The sequence below is a fragment of the Erpetoichthys calabaricus genome, chromosome 12, assembly GCF_900747795.2.
Source record: "Erpetoichthys calabaricus chromosome 12, fErpCal1.3, whole genome shotgun sequence".
Lineage (NCBI taxonomy): Eukaryota > Metazoa > Chordata > Cladistia > Polypteriformes > Polypteridae > Erpetoichthys > Erpetoichthys calabaricus.
The window spans coordinates 8,726,674-8,744,360 of NC_041405.2; the positions used below are offsets into that span (position 1 = coordinate 8,726,674).

The 17,687-nt window shown below is 41.3% G+C and overlaps 1 protein-coding gene across 1 annotated transcript; it reads right to left on the reverse strand.

Moving 5' to 3' along the window:
* Positions 1 to 6,181: 6,181 nt before the first annotated feature.
* On the reverse strand, positions 6,182 to 15,150 carry LOC114662265 (cell adhesion molecule 3-like). The gene is made up of 3 exons (XM_028815656.2): positions 14,738 to 15,150; positions 9,120 to 9,416; positions 6,182 to 7,022 (listed from the first exon to the last, which is right to left on the reverse strand). The coding sequence occupies exons 1-3, from the start codon at positions 15,087 to 15,089 to the stop codon at positions 6,703 to 6,705; spliced, it is 969 nt and encodes a 322-aa protein (XP_028671489.2). The 5' UTR covers positions 15,090 to 15,150; the 3' UTR covers positions 6,182 to 6,702.
* Between the last annotated feature and the right edge of the window lie 2,537 nt (positions 15,151 to 17,687).

Genomic DNA, 17,687 nt, shown 5'->3' on the forward strand with positions numbered 1-17,687 from the left:
AGGTGTGAATACAAAATGGAGGTCTGAAAATCAAAAGTACACCTTATGAGAAGGATTTAGGAGTTGTAGTGGACTGATCACTATCAACTGACAGGCAGAGTTCAGAAGCCATTAAGAAGGCAAATAGAATGTTAGGGTTATATAGCGCCTTGGTGTGTGGAGTACAAGTGCAAAGAGGTTCTGCTCAAGCTTTATACCACACTGGTGAGGCCTCATCTGGAGTCCTGGGTGCAGTTTTGGCCTCCAGGCTACAAAAAGGACATAGCAGTGCTGGAAAAGGTCCAGAGAAGAACGACTAGGTGGATTCCAGGGCTACAGGGATGAATTATGAAGAAAGATTAAAAGAACTGAGCCTTTCCAGTTTAAGCAAAATAATATTAAGAGGTGACTTGATTGAAGTGTTTAAAATTATGAAGGGAATTAGTCCAGTGGATCGAGACTGTTACTTTAAAATGAGTTTGTCAAGGACACAGGATTACATTTGGATACTTGTTAAGAGTAAATTTCGCACAGAACCACAAACACAAGGAACAAGCTACCAAGTACTGCGGCAGACAGTAGGACTTTAGGGACTTTCAAAATTTGACTTGATGTTTTTTAGAAGAATTAAGTGGATAGGACTGGTGAGTTTTGTTTGGCTGAATGTCCTGTTCTCGGTCCAGATTATTCTAATGTTCTAAAAATTACAGTAATGAAAGTAAATGTAATTTATCGGTACAACTCACCCAACTTTTTGAGGTTGTTAAAAGAACCTATCCTTGGAATCTATCCTTGATGTTTGATTCCTAATTCCCCATTTTCTATATTTTGGATGGATGCTGTCTGGTTTCCATTGAGTAAATTTGCATGTTCCTCTCCAACGTTGCCATTCATTTGACTTGATGGTTCGCTCATCTGGTTTCTTTGCACGTTACTCTGGATGTTGCAGCCATTTCCTATTGGCACTACCTCCTGAAGCTGTAAACTGTTTGAATGGTTAGGCACCCTGAAGAAGCACAAAAGATCTGTGAGGGTAAAGGGAAAAGACGCACAAGTGTTAGTAGTTATTTCAAGTATCGTGGAGGAGGGTAGAGGAAACCAACAACACCACCTGCAACAAAAATACACAAATTTGTCCAGAAATGATATTTGTCATGTATATTCACATACAAATAGTGAGAAAAATGCAGTCAAATTACACCAGTAATCCAGTTGTGATTCTAACACAAATGAAGAAATGCAAAGGCCAGCATGCCAAGGGTTATGTACAAAAAACTCCCCAGGGCTTGTTGTCTGTGGTTATTGCTAGTGACTCACTGCAGAAAAGGAAATGCAAGGAGCAGCTTGATCAGAGCACTTTGTAACCAGGGTAGGAAATATCCATCCATCCAGTTTCCAACCCGCTGAATCCGAACACAGGGTCACGGGGGCTGCTGGAGCCAATTCCAGCCAACACAGGGCACAAGGCAGGAACCAATCCTGGGCAGGGTGCCAACCCACTGCAGGACACACACAAACACACCCACACACCAAGCACACACTAGGGCCAATTTAGAATTGCCAATCCACCTAACCAGCATGTCTTTGGACTGTGGGAGGAAACCCACGCAGACACGGGGAGAACATGCAAACTCCACGCAGGGAGGACCCGGGAATCGAACCCAGGTCCCCAGATCTCCCAACTGCGAGGCAGCAGCGCTACCCACTGTGCCACTGTGCCGCCCCGGGTAGGAAATATGCTTTATTTATTTATTTATTTATTTATTTATACCATTTATTTGTTTTTCTGCTTCATGAGTTGTAACTTTTCTTCATGAATATTTTTTTGTTGTTATTTTAGGGACAACATCATTGCTATGTTGTGTATTTGTTTTTAATCCATCCATCCATCCATTTTCCACTGTTTATTTGAAGCTGGGTCAGTCTTAGTCATGAGGCCCAAACATCCTTTTCCCCAGCCACACTTGCCCATGCTGCTGAAAATTTTGTCTTTTTCATTTTCAGAGGCAGTGAGATGGCGTGTTTATAGATTTCATAGGAGCAGCATGTTTTTTCTGTTTCACTATTGTGTTGCAGGTTTCCTACGAGTATCATACTTGTGCTATTTGACCCGGCTGTGATATAAGATGGCTTCTGGCACCAAACACTGGCATAACTTTGACGTTAACTTTAGTTTTGTTTTCACCTATGTCCTTCTTTTTGTTCAGTAATTTTGTTTAACAATGTCTTTTTGTTTATCCCTAAAAAGGAAGGCACTGTAAATCTGACATGTTTTTTCTAATCCATTTCAAATATGATGATAGTTTTGCTGCTGTTAGTTTAACATGCAAGGATAAATGGACAGACAAATCAATGAAGTACATCCAGTTTAGTGCACACAGCAGGATATCACAGAAGAGCTAAAGTGGATACACTGCAAATTATACATGATAGCAGATAAGTTATACCTTAAAAAGAATGGGGGTACAAAAGGACAAGGAGAGCACCAACAGGCAGGTGACACATGACATGGTGCTCTTCACCTTGCTCTTCATAAACCATTGACTGTGTGTATCACCTCACAACACCAAAAGAAGCTTTCAAAAACAGAGTCTGCTGAAGATTCTATAAGGGTTGTGGCATTCTTTTTTCCCTAACATGGCCTGGATGCAGTAATCAAACTGAAAGATAAGGTTATTATGAATACTGTCTTTATAACTCAATATTTCTTTCCAAGGGAAGCAGCCTTCAGGAAGATGGTGCCTTTATACATGGAGCACAGAGCTGCCTGTGCCCATACAATAGGTCTCCCCTGCCCAAATTGTATCTCAAATATCCACCATGTTTAAGCAGCTGAACATTATGCCACATTTACAGCAATACCTGATATATACTTGCATGTTTCGAAGTAAACCTCAAACAATTTGTTGAAAAAGACAAACTCCACCTCAACATGATCTATAAGAATGATGAAATATATCATGAAGTTGTAAAATATTACACATCAGCAGTACAGACAAGAAAAGCATCATTAAAAGTAATGCACAGTAGGTATGAAAATAACTGCAGATACGTGGTGCAAATCGAGCGGGGCCACAGATGAAGGAGCGACTGTGGAAGGTCACCTTCTTTATAGTTATGAAAACATTATTAGTTAACGTTCTTAAGAATGGGACTACATTCATTTTGTAGATGTTCAAGTGATGGATTTTGCGGTGGCAAAAACTTCCTTGGATGGCAAATACTAGAACATCTTTACAGTGTGAATTGGACACTGCATAGCACCCGACCCGGCACAGACTTACACAGAAGCAAGTGTAAAAACACAACAAGACTTTTATTTTCTTCCCCGTGAACCCCACAGGCAACACACAGTCCCAAAAGCACTTAAACCACAACATACAACCCTTCTTCTGCTACCACCACTCCTCCCAGGCAACCTCGTCCTCTTCCTCCCGATTCTGGTCCTGAGTGGTGGTTGCCGGTCCTTTTTATAGCCCACCCGGAAGTGCTCCAGGTGCTTGATCACCTGTTCCTGATTGCACTTCTGGGCGGGGCTGTACAGTTGTCCAAGCTGGTTCAGATCCCCACAGGGTTGTGGAGAACTCCATCTCCCATGGAACCCTTTGGGAATCTAAGGCACCATCATCAGCCAGGGAGGCTGCCACCAAGCGTCCCAGGGGAGGTACTGAGGTAGCCCATGGCTGCTCCCCCGGAGCATAGCTAGAAGGGGGTCCGGCTGGGCATGGGACCCGGTCGCCCACCACAACATGTATATGTGTGGAAGGGCTACTCTTCACAATAAATACAAGACTCGGTAAACTTGCTTTATTTGTATTCAGACTTAAACAATTTCTGCTGTTCATCTAAGTGATGTTGTTAGTGAAGATCTCAGACTTACTGTACTGTACATTGTGACGGTCATCCGGAATCCTTGCCCAGCCAGGATGCCCCTGTGTCAGAAGGACTGGAGAAAAGACTGTGTTCCCCGGGACACCAGAGGGCAACCGTACTGGCTTGCAGTTACGACAACGGGTTTGGAGCTTGGAAGCTCTACCTTGCTGGGGCTCGTGGCTTGGTTGTAGCCCTGTGTTGCAGCACTTCTGCCACACCGGAAGCTGGTCAACGAGCACTTGGAGCATTTCCGGGTGCCTTACAAAAGGGGCCAGCAGCCACTACTCCAGAGGCCAGAGTCATGTGGAAAAGGATGAAGCTAACGGGAGGAGGAGTGGAGGCGTGCAAAGGTAAAAGGAAGAAGAGAACATGGGGTCGTTTACTGAAGAGCTGTGCTGTAAGGGTGGGAAGCAGGGGGAAGCTGTACCCACACAAAAAATAAAGGTGGGTTGCACCTGCACTCATGTTCATGCCTGTCTGTGTCCGGTAGGGTGGGTGGTATGCCCCTGGTGGGCCACAACATGTACAGGAAAAGCTATTCAGAAGTCTCAAAACAGAACAGTAAGAAATGTTAAAAACAAAAATAAGTACATAGAATAGTGCTTACTTTTTTTGTAGAAAACCAGGACCAAGACAATGACAATGACTGCCACAGAGGCAAACACTAATCCAATAATTGTCCCAATAGACGAGGTGGCATCTGCAAAAACAAATCATGGATTTCAGTCAAGCTCAAGTGGAATAAAGATTTAGCAATGAATGTGTCAAGTAAGCAGCATATCATAAATATTATAGTCTGCTCCTTTAGAGAGCTAATAATCATATGTCTGAATCTCAATGTATAAAGCATGCAGACATGGTCAAGACATTTATTTGTTGACCAAACAAACTTTACAATTTGTATGATGAGTGACCTAAGCAACATTGACTTTGGTGTGATTGTTCATGCCAAACGTGCTTCTTTTCCTTCATTCCTGAGATTTTCATGTGCATCAGCATACAAAGCTTATAAAGAATGGTGTTGAGATGGATGTTCTACAGCAGCAAAAGACCATGTTCACAAGGTTTTAGTGGACAAGTGATTACCACATCTGCACAACTGAGGCCACTTGATTTGACAATTATCAATTTCACATGTAAAGTGCAGATGGTAGGGTTAGAATTTAGCATAAACAACATTAATCCATAGATTCTTCCTGCCTAAGGTCAATGTGACAAGCTGTTGTGAGCAGTCCTAAAGTGTGGAGATAGATTTCTTGGCACACATTTGACCTCTTACTGCCAAATGATCTCCATTTAAATGCCAGACGTTCATTGACAGCCTGCCGGGGCGAATTGCAGAGATCTTGAAAAAGAAAGAAGGGCCAACACTGCAAATGTGGACTCTGCACATAAACTTAATGGGCTTTTCAATAGAAGTCTTTAAAACTTATGAAATGCTTGTAATTCTATTTCAGTATACCATAGAAACATCTGACAAAAAAAAAAAAATCTAAAAAAACACTGAAGCAGCTGACTTTGTGAAAATTAATATTTGTGTCATTCTCAAAACGTTTGGCCACAGCTGTAGTTTTTCCTCCAAGTATTCTGTTTTTCCTCAGATTATCCGAAATATTTGTATGTTAGATTAATAGGTGATTCTAAAGCAGCCAAGTTGGCATGTGCATAAAGGGCCCTGTGAAATAAACATTTTACTATGAGAATATCCTTTGTGATTGGCACAGAGTGTCTCACACCCCAAACTTCAGACAAAATGACGTGACAACAGTAACCTTTCTTACAAATCAAAAAGTACTCTAACCAACCCACCAATAATAACTCTTTCCATATTCCTTGTCCTACTCTTCAAATGAGTGCTGTCCACCTTCAGTCCCAACTCCAACTAACCTGGCTGAGGTAGTGGGGATCTTTTTCAAGCTGGACCTGGTACATTAGTGCTGTAGCCAGGAAGCACTCCTGGGGCAGGTGAAACATTCAGGTGATAGGAGCCCCTATCAATAGTTCCCTCCAGTTGCACCCAAGAACCCCAACAGGATTACCTATTGGAAACTGCAACTCCCCTGAAGCCAAATGGAAGCTACAGTATGCTAGAAGGATGCTGTTATCTGACATACTTGGAGACAGCCTCTCAATGTCAATCAATTATGATGGTCTCATGGCCATCTAAGGAAACACCACTCTGTTCAACCCTGCCTTCTAACATAGCCAGAATTGTTAATACTAATTCTACAGTAGTTTCTACAAACTATGAGATGCAAGTGAATTTTTCTGCCCCTCCAGGAACCTTTATTTAAGTGCAGGAACACAAAAGAAAAAAAAAATACAATGACTTGCAAAGTAAACCATTGTAAAGCACTTCTTGTATTGACACATCTACAAATACAGTATACTAAGCAAACAAAGGCTGCTCCATGAAACAGCATGTATCACGTTTAGCTTTTGTTTAAACAAAGACTGTTACTGTATTTGTTGCTTTAACAGGGAATTAATGGAATTGCTGAAAAGTATTATTAAAATTAGGAACTGCAAAGAAATCTCTTTTGGTTGAAGTCAAATGCAAAATATGTAAAATCCTTCTCTTCTTCTTCTAAGCATAGTCACCCATCAATTTAAAAAAACAGTTTTAAGAATTAGCACCGGACGAAACCTAACCCAGTAACACTGAAAGCAAGGCAGGAAGCAACTCACTGTCACCAATATAAATGAACTTGTTGGGGATTAGGGAGGAAACTGGTGTCACTGGACAACGTCTTATCTGTTCAAGCAGACAACACAAACTTCACATAAGCAGTGATGGTACTTGGATCTGAACTCAGTCCTCCTGGAGCTGTGCGGCAGCCACACTAACCACTACACCCCCATTCCCCTCCTCCATATACACAGTAACATTTTACCTTGATCTGTAAATAGAATGGGTTTAGTGATCGTCTTATTAATCCCTTCAAACTCCATTTCACAAACAAGCTCCTCTTTGTCTTCCTCATCTTTGTTGTTCTTCCTGAAGGTTGCTTCAGTTGCACATACTGTTTCTTCACTGCACTTTGATTCGTTTAGGATTGAATTTCTGCTCTTCACTCGGAGAGTATCGTTATTGAAGGGGCAGCCGTCAATCTCACAGATCACCTGCCATTTTTCTCCCTTCATCACACTTTTGGAGGTCAAATTTAGCTCTATTAAAAAAACAAACAAAAAAAAAAAGTAAGAAGAGGGAAGAACACAAAGCAACATTGTGCACCCACACATAAGAAGCTGGACTTCTCTCAACCTTTTTAGTTGCTGTGGTGGATGGCTGTGGATTGCCTGGAAAGACCGGGAGAAAGACAATACCCCCCCGGGCCATGAAAGTGGCAGCCACCCTGGTACACATGGGGGCCACAGGATCAGAGCTTAGAAGCTCAACCCTGTTAGGGCGTGTGGCCACCACCAGGGGGCGGCCAGATGATTATAGAGCCTTGGACTGCAGCACTTTCGCCACACCCACCATATGTACCTTGTAGCAGTCTTATTAATACAAGTTTTGTTTTGCAAATCCTTCCTTTGTTATACAAATCCTTTCAAATATTTTTATATTTGTATATGTATGTTTACCTTATACCTATATTTGGTTTGGTAATGAAGGCAATTTCTCAGCATGATTTGGAAACATCCTATGCAAACTGACTAGTGGGAAAAACTAAGTAGAATGACAACCATCCAAATTAGTAAAAGTTGGATATTTAAAACAGTTCAAAGGCAAAGAAGGTTAACAAAGAGGACTTTTCCTTTTTTTTCTTCTGAGTGGTACCTCCTTAGACACGTATAATAAAGCCTGAGATAGATAGATAGATAGATAGATAGATAGATAGATAGATAGATAGATAGATAGATAGATAGATAGATAGATAGATAGATAGATAGATAGATAGATAGATAGATAGATAGATAGATAGATAGATAGATAGATAGATAGATAGATAGATAGATAGATAGATAGATACTTTATTAATCCAAAGGGAAATTCACATACTCCACCAGCAGCATACTGATAAAAAACTATATTAAATTAGAGTGATAAAAATGCAGGTATAACAAACAGTAACTTTGTATAATGTTAACGTTTGCCCAACCCCCCCCCGGGTAGAACTGAAGAGTCACATAGTGTGGCGGAGAAACGATCTCCTCAGTCTGTCAGTGGAGCAGGACGGTGACAGCAGTCTGTCGCTGAAGCTGCTCCTCTGTCTGGAGATGATCCTGTTCAGTGGATGCAGTGGATTCTCCATGATTGACAGGAGTCTGCTCAGCGCCCGTCGCTCTGCCACTGATGTCAAACTGTCCATCTTCGTGCCTACAATAGAGCCTGCCTTCCACACCAGTTTGTCCAGGCGTGAGGCGTCCCTCTTCTTTATGCTGCCTCCCCAGCACACCACCGTGTAGAAGACGGTGCTCGCCACAACCGTCTGCAGCATCTTATTGCAGATGTTGAAGGACGCCAGCCTTCTAAGGAAGTATAGTCGGCTCTGTCCTCTCTTGCACAGAGCATCAGTATTGGTAGTCCAGTCCAATTTATCATTCAGCTGCATTCACAGGTATTTATAGGTCTGCACCCTCTGCACACAGTCACCTCTGATGATCACGGGGTCCAGGAGGGGCCTGGTCCTCCATTAGACTTTACTCTTTTCTTGGGGTCATGTCTCAATGAGATTCAGTTCCAATACATTAATTTTATGTAATTGTTTTTGTTTTATTTTGTCATTTCTGTTTCTTTTCTTTTTTTTTTACATTTGTTTATATGTATATTGAATACAGAGAATAAGCATCATGTCATACAGGAAGAATACTGAAATTCATCTTTTAATATATTTCTGTTCTTGTAAGATTATTGTGGTGATTCTATTATCTATCTATTAGGGTGTAAATGAATTCAGGGCTTAATATTTGTCTTGGTACAAACATTTTATTAATGTATAACATATCAGCTCTAAGGTAAATAAACATCTTTCTCCAGGATATAAGAGTAAGCCAAGGGGTTACAACCTGTAAAGACTGACACTATCTTGAATAATTTGGGCTCAAGCAATGTTTCAATTATAAATTTCAAGTTATACCAACCAGGAAAATATTGGGTTACTGGTGGAAGAGGTGCTGGTGAGGCCAGCAGGGGGCACCTACCCTGTGGTTTGTGTGCGGTTTGTTCTTTTTATATACACATATTAAGTACAATAAACTTTGACTTAAGTAATGGAATTCAATATGGCAGCTTCTGAATTGAATGTTCATTTGAAACTTACTGCATATTGGGAGTTGGATCTCCATCGATGCCCCCTTCAAAGACTCATGTTTCACTCGGCAGGATATGTTGGGTACCACATCTTTGGTGGAAGGGGAGTAATGGTACTGGCTTATTGCACTAGAAGTATTGTCTTCATTTGTTTTCAGCTTTACAGGTCCGTGTTGAGAAAGTGTCTCAGAGTCTATCACCCACTCGATGGTAGGGTCGTCAGGGTAGAAGTCTTGAACATGACACTCCACAGTGTTTAGTTGATCCGCTATAATCCTACTGGGCTTCAGAAATATCTTAAGGGGAGCTAGAAAAGGAAACATTAGTAAGACCTCATAATAAGACTGCGTAGAAGACAAATATCTGTAAATGACAAGGTTTTCTAATCAAGCTTTCCATTTTTCCTGCCTAATATGAAGTCATCATTATGCCCAATGTTTGCTTTCATTTCTTGTATTAAGTCACGTAACAATAAATAGATCTGAAAGGGACAGACAGACAGACAGACAGACAGACAGACAGACAGACAGACAGACAGACAGACAGACAGACAGACAGACAGACAGACAGACAGACAGACAGATAGATAGATAGATAGATAGATAGATAGATAGATAGATAGATAGATAGATAGATAGATAGATAGATAGATAGATAGATAGATAGGAAATGTTATGACAACCATGACAACCTGAAATACATGCCAGAATTTCTAAAAACAAGGCAAAACTTGTAACTTAGGTAAAGATTAAAAGAACAGTCACAGGGGGTGCATTTTAAAGTCATAATTGCCATTGGTATTTGTTGTTTTAATTGTATATAAAGCTATACCCCGCAATTCCTGGGTAATGGGTCAAGCAGTCAGAAGAGTTTGTGTGCAGGCCAAAACCAGCACACTGGACAGACCCATAATTAAACTCACACACTTCTGAATAATTAGTTTGCTGAAAGTCCTCAGTGTTAGTGGGTCAGAGAGAGAATGTGCAGCATTGTTCATAAGGACAGTTCGTTTTCATTCTATCCTTCACTACAACCTCCAGCAGGTTGAGAGTGTGTCCCATAACTTCTGTGGTACCCAGCCGGGGTGCCCAAGAGGACCACAGGAGGGCTTACGCCTCCTCCAGACCACGAGGGTGGGACCGCCCTGGTGGCTTTAGTGACAACGGGTACAGAGCTTTGAAGCTCAACCCTGTAGGGGCCCGTGGTGACCGCCAGGGGGCGCCCCGATGCCTTTGGAGCCCTGGCGCTCAGCACTTCCGTCACACCCGGAAGTGATGTGGGGAGACCAGGGACACCCGGTACGCAGCCGGCACTTCCGCCACACTGGGGAGTGCCGGCTGAAGATTGTTGGGCGGAACTTGGAACACATCCGGGTGATTACAAAAGGGGCCACCTCCCTCCATTCGATGGCTGGAGTCGGGAGAGGAGCAGGACAGAGCTTGGAGGAGAGGAGTGGAGGTGGACCTGAAGAGAGGCAGAGTGAGAGAGGCCTGGACTTTGGGGGAGCTTTGGGGGTTGTGTGTGCACTTATTATTGTAAATATTAGTTGTAAAATAGACGTGTGGTGATGCTTAAAACATGTCTGCCTGTCTGTGTCCGGGGCTCGTTCCACACTTTTTAATTAGTTTGTTGCTTTATTGAATCTCTATTTAAGTAACAATAACAACTCAGTAAAACATGGACAAAAATCACACTGTCCATCAGAGTTGTAGAATATGAAAAGAATTTGATTACCCACATTAAAGGAGTGCACTCTCCTAAAAAATGTCTGTTCTGTCCATTTTCACATAATGGTGTTCCTCTGTGTTACCAGACATATCCAGCCTGTCACTGATGTGGGCCCCCAAGTACTTGTGGGAGTGCACCACCTCCATATCCACTCCCTGAATACTAAAAGGACACAGAGGCTCTTTGGTGTGGTTAAAGTCAATAAGCTGTTCCTTGGTTTTGCTGATATTAAATTGCTGACAGTTCCCCAACTCTTTGCAGTTTTCCTGTTTTTCTTAAAGTGTTTATAGTGTTCCATTTATGGATTTTATTTCTGTGTGTATATCTGTATTCTCCTATGTCCCTTGTGTTTTGTGGTTGGTACCCCAGGAGGCAGGACCACTTTGACATCACTATGCCTGAGCCCCACACTCTGTCTATTTAAGTCAGAGCAGGAAGTGCACTCCACCATAGCATTTAAGTTGTTTTGAGTTATCATAAGTGTTGTTTTTGTTTGAAATTATTATTATTATTAAATTCTAGCTGTGTTTCTTGGATTATTCTTTGCATTAGTGAAGTGTATCTGGACCTGTTTGCTGTGGGTTGCCTTGTCAGGCAATTCATTTTTTCTATTTTGAACAGATTTGTTTATTTTCCTTTTTATATAAGTAGTGTAGTGATCTCAAGGTCTGGGCCTGAAAGAGAAACACTCCTCAGGTGGCTGTGGACTGTCCCGAGGGGGCAGGAATATCTAGAAAAGCTGGCTATAAAGCAGCCACTTAAGCATCAGATAGAAAGTGGGGCACAGAGGCAGCACTTAGACAGCACTTTGGATGCATCTCCCAGCTGCTAGAGTCCTTTGGCTCGGATGCATGGCGGCTGGAGAGCCTTGGCTTTAGACCCTGGTTCAGGTCACAGACCCAAGGTGAGCAGTGTGAGGTGGCGCCAGACAGCTTGTATGAATGGACAAAGTAGCCGGGAGAGCATGTCTCTCACTGCTGAACACCTGAGCGGCATGGTGTAATCAGTGCTGATGAAACCAAACAGTCCTTTTCAGGGCCACTCAACAGCAATCTGTGTATAGAGGGTAATTCCATTCCTCCATCTCTCACAACAAGGGGTGTTACAATATTTTTATATTATAAGGATTATTGGGTGGATTGGTCTTTTCAAGCACAGTTTTTACGATTTGGCACATCTAAGTTTATTTTTTTGACGCTCACTTATCTTTTGTGCCTGCAAAGCCTGATGCATGCCTGTTGAGTATGGATTAAGCTTTTAAAGTATAGGCCTATTCTAGGAAGGCAAAGAAAGCCTTACCTGCCTTGTGAATCATTTAGAAGGCCTCACACCCTCTCTTGTCATGGTTTGCAATCCAAATCATGGCAACGTGCTGTCATTAGGGATGATGCTGGATTACTAGCATGTGTCTATCAGATTCTCGGCACATGGTGTCATTGTGGCACCACTATATATTAACAGTGTTCAAGGTTTCAAATAATGAAACTTTTTAATCACATGTGGCTATTTCAAGTGTTTGTGACACCCTGTGTAGTGGGAATTAGGATCACCAGCCTACACTCTAGGTGTCTAGTATGTGAGACCAAGCGTGACCAGGATGATAGTGTAAGACAGGGAGACACGGACACAAAAAGGGTTGGGTTTTTGAAAAATAAAGTGATTTTATTTACAGGTGCACTTAAAGAAAACAAAAATAATGTCCTGCAGAATTTATATATTAATACACTGTCTAATACCACAAAGGACACACAAAAACAGTAAGTAAATGAAGCCCAAAAATAATGACTATATACAGTATTTATAGTATTGAATGAAAGTCCCAAATGAAAAAGAATACTACATACAAACTAGTGAAAACCATATATACACAAACCAAAATGAAGCTGTCTTCCTCCACAGTGCTCCAAGTCAGGAAGCTGCTCCTTCCAACAGTGTATACAGGATTCATCAAAACAAAAATATTCAAAAAATACAGAAAAAGTGTATATACAAAAATAAACAGTGCACCAATAACCACAACCCAATAAAAACCTCCACCAAAGTTAATCCAGAGATAGAGATATTATATATATACACATATATACATATACACATATATACACAAGAAAAAATATTTACAATAAGCAAGGTACAAGCCATAACACTATTCTACCAAGTACCTTTCACTAAGACGATCTAGTCAGAAAGAACCAAACCTCTAGGGGCCATGATTCCCTTTTATATTCAACGCGACCAATTAAACTGTCCTGCGTCATCCCTCTGCAAGCACACAATGATGAGAATGTGACTGCGAGAAGTGGCGTCTGCTGCCCTGCAAAAATACTATAAGAGTTCAAGCAGCCGGCGCGCGCATAGCTATGCCGGCTTTTGAGACGCAAACTGCGCATCTGCCTTCTGCCTTAAGTGAAAGTAAGCACTTTCCATTTTTACGTCCTTCCCCTGAGCTACTGCCCAGACAACTTCAAACATGGGATCCCTTTTCTAAACCACGGTAAACTAATACTACAACGCTTCACACTTTCTTTTACTCCTTTATGGGGTCGCGGCAGGCACACGCAGGAGTGGAGGACCGACAATGCCATCCCGGCCGGTTAATGGCAAGGCTGTCTCTCCAGTCTACACGAGACCCACCGTGACACTCTCCAAAAGGCACTAATAAGGTCAGTGAAGACGTCTGTATGCATTCTATAAAAAGGAAAAAGGCAAGTTTTTTTTCTTTATACTTTAACTTTTTATCCCAAACAAATGCCTCTCAACACTGCAGAGGACACTTAACAAATTTTATTTAATTTCAGGTAATGCCAGTAAGGCACATTACCACAGTGTTCTTTAAGACCAAGTAGTTTCCTTTGACTGGAACTTTTGATTAACGTGTGGAACTCGGTGCTTATCATCTAGCTTTTGACACATGCCTGCCTTTGGTCATGTTTTACCCCTTCATTTCTTAGCCCATTTCTTAAATCCTGCCTTCACTGATTTTTAGTCTTTCACCATTGGCACTACACATCTCTCTATTATAATAAAAAAAATCTTGGGAAGAGAGACAAGAACGTGACTGTCTCATAGAGACACTTTCAAATCCCACGAGAGTTAACCACCCCGAGTGCTGGAAATAAAAGACAAAGAGTAGATGACAAAGTTAAACGTTGTAAAGAATTCAAAAACATTGTCGCGATACACATGCAAAGCAGGTTTGAGATATTGGAAGTACGAAAATTTGAAAGTCTCAAAATGATAGTAAAGATCACATTAGCGCAAACAAACGGAAATTATTACTCGGTGAAATAATGGAACAGCGAAAAGAGATAGAATATATTGTTCAGATTATAACTTTAAGTCGGAGACTTGTAGATCATCTAATTCATGTTGCCATCAGGAAAAAGTAGTGTTTCTTCCCAATGAAGAGGCGTATCCGCAAGAATTAAAAGATTGGTTGTTCGTGTAGAGAGAAAGAAATGATAGTCACTCATGGGTAGTTCTACGTTGTGTTGTCACGATGTAATTCCAAACACAGAATAAAAATTCTATGTGATACTGACAAAAAGGTAAAAGCGAAAAGAGATCGAATATATGGACATAGGTGATATGACAGAAGTATGTAGGTATTGTTTGGTTTTAAACTTTAAGTTGGAGACTTGTAGATCGTCTAATTAATGTTGCCATCAGGGTAAAGTAGTGTTTCTTCCCAATGAAGAGGTGTATCTGCGAGAATTAAAAGTTTTTTTGTTTGGTGAAAGTGAAATCCACATACAGCAGAGACGTGAAGTTGCTGGCACGTAGCAAAGGCAGGCGGGTTGGCAAGTGAAGCAAGCAGGGGGCGAAGCCCCCTAGTATTAAGTAATTTTAGTAGCAGACAAATGGAAACACAAAGAGAAAGTGCAAATAGTAGTCTTTACTCACTGTAAACTTTAAATGAAACACGGACTGTTTCAATCTCCAGAATAGTTTCAATCACTTCACATGTATATTCTCCACTATCTTTAAAGGTGACATTCTTGAGTAGAAGGGAGGCATTATATTTCTGCAGCTCACTTTTCAACATCATTGCCTTGTCTTGGTTTTCCAGTTGCCCAAACTTGAACCATGACAGCGTCAATCCATCACGTGTCCAGGTTACCGAGATATATGTAAGATCCCCGGATGGAGTGAAATAGCAGGGGAGCAGAACATCTGAATTTTGCAAGGCCGTCACCTCAGAGGATGAAGTAAATGCTTTTAATGCCACACATATTCCTGAAGAAGAAAAAAACATGACCAAAAACACTAATTGAATATTAAACTCACAAGGCCTCTAGATTTTTTAGCAATTATAATAATAACTAGACATTAAGCCCGTTATAATAACGGGCACTAGAACAGTAGTCCATAAACATTAGTAGGAACATCCATCCATCCATTTTCCAACCCACTGAAAACAGTCTATATTAAATGGCAAGGGACCTTTTACCTCATTAAATTTTTCCCATAAAATGCCTGTAATTTTCTCTGACAGTAATACTGGCTTTGCTGTCCGTAATATGCGTTTAATTTTCTGTCACAACGGTGGGCAATCAGCAGATTGTCCCCAGCAACTGATGTAATGTGCGTGAAAATAAATCTACTTTTAAAAGTCATTGTATTGTAATATCATGAAAATTTGTATATTTAGGAAAACCCCTTCAATGACTGACACTTTACACTTTACCGGTCCAAGCTTCTTAATCGCAAATCTGACATCCTCAGAGTGAACACTTGCACAACAATGGGAAGCTGGTCTCCGCGTCTCAGTACCTGATTGGATTTTTCGTGTTTTATGTTTTAGGTCTTACCTCATTTACCGAAATCCGATTGGATCTGCCGCGCGATATTTTATAGGTCCCGCCCTCTCTGTCTTGTGTGACGCATCAGGCGGCCTTTGAAGCATCGCACCGTGCCCCGCGCATGCGCATTTCACCAAAAGACACACACACACGGACACTGGACGCACACAGGGGTTTTATTAAAGAGGATTCTTTACATTTATATCATGCTTTTCTCACTTCTCCAAGCCACCTCAAGCATCACTAATGACTCTTCTAAACAGAAGGTGGTATGGCTCCAGGAATACCTGAGATGTCCATGTCACAAGTCACCCTTTGACATTTACTATTACTTGCTAGGCTGGCATGTACCGTATGATTTAGATTTTCTGCTGACCTAATTATGTTATTACTAATTCCAGTAGTTTTCTTGCCAACTTGTTCTACTTCTTAAATTTTTGATTACATCTGTAACATTTTTATCAAATTGTTATTACAATAAAGATGAAAACAATAAAAAAGAGCTCAACAAATTCAAGAAGATTTACAGTGGTGTACAGTATATAAAAATGTCATGATCCAATAACAGACAAAAGGCACCCAAAAAGAGGTTTGTGTAGCCCCTGTCTGTTCCTGATGTGCATTACAAATTAAAGCACATGCGCTAGACTCACTTCCTAGAACAAGTTTTCACTCCAGCCACATTCTTAATTAGTTATAGTAACCAATATTTGCTGATAATGGAACAAACTCTTATCCTATGCACTGATATTTAATACAGCAATTTAGAGGTTTTGGAAAGAGTGGTATAACCCGATATTATGGGGGCAAGGCAGGAACTAATCTCTAATAGAAACCTGTACCATCACACTCTGTGAATCTACTGTCAGCAGTCATTCTAACCTGCACATCTTTGGCATGTGAGAAGAAAGTTGGAGTCCATCCATCCATCCATTTTCCAACCCGCTGAATCCGAACACAGGGTCATGGGGGTCTGCTGGAGCCAATCCCAGCCAACACAGGGCACAAGGCAGGAACCAATCCTGGGCAGGGTGCCAACCTACCGCAGGACACACACAAACACACCCACACACCAAGCACACGCTAGGGCCAATTTAGAATCTGTCTTTACAATGCTTCATCTGGGAAGCCATGGTTGGAGGAGTCACTGCCTCTTAACATGCACTTGGGCAACTTGTAACTAACAACCAGAATTTTCAGAGTGTCCCTCTAAAGTGGCAACATACCATATGCCACAGATTATGAGGCTCATCTTTATGTCTCACAAATGATTAATAAAAATAAATAGACTACATTTATATAGTGCCTTTTTAACCTACTCAAAGATCTTTACATAGACAGGAGGATCACTTCAATCTCAACCAATGTGTAGCATCCACATGGATGCTGTGATGGTAGACATTCTTGTTGCAGTATGTTCAGCACATATTGGCTATTAGGTGGTGAAGCAATGAGACAGATAATTAGCTATTTAGATATGGGGGCATGATTAGGGGGTCAGAATGGATGAGGCATTGGTGGTAAATTTAGCCAGGACATATTAGTACACCCTACTCTTTTCTGAAGATGCCCAGAGATCTTTCATGACCACAGGCAGCCAGGACCTCCATTTTACATTTCATCCACAGAACAGTACTATGTTTTCAGTGTCTTTGTCACTGCATTGGGATCCACACACAGATTACAGGATATGCCCCACTGTTGGCCTCTTCCTGTAGAAACCCAAGCTTCCTCCTAGATGGTCTCTCATCCAAATACTAACTGGGCTCAAACATGTTTAGCTTCAGATGGATGACCTCTTCTGAATTGCATGTGTTATGGGTGATAAACTCTGTCATACTTTGTCATTAGTAAAAACAGTTATATTTTGTGTTGTAAAAGATTCTGGTGTACTGATGCAATGCTACAAGTGTACACGTTTTATTTCTTTCATAGCTGGCCTGCTCAGGTTGTAAATGAAGTGCAGCAAAAAAAACAAGCCATGAGAAGGGATTAAAGGAGTCGGAAACAGGATTATGGAAAAGACTTGGGCTAACATCAGGCATTGTAGT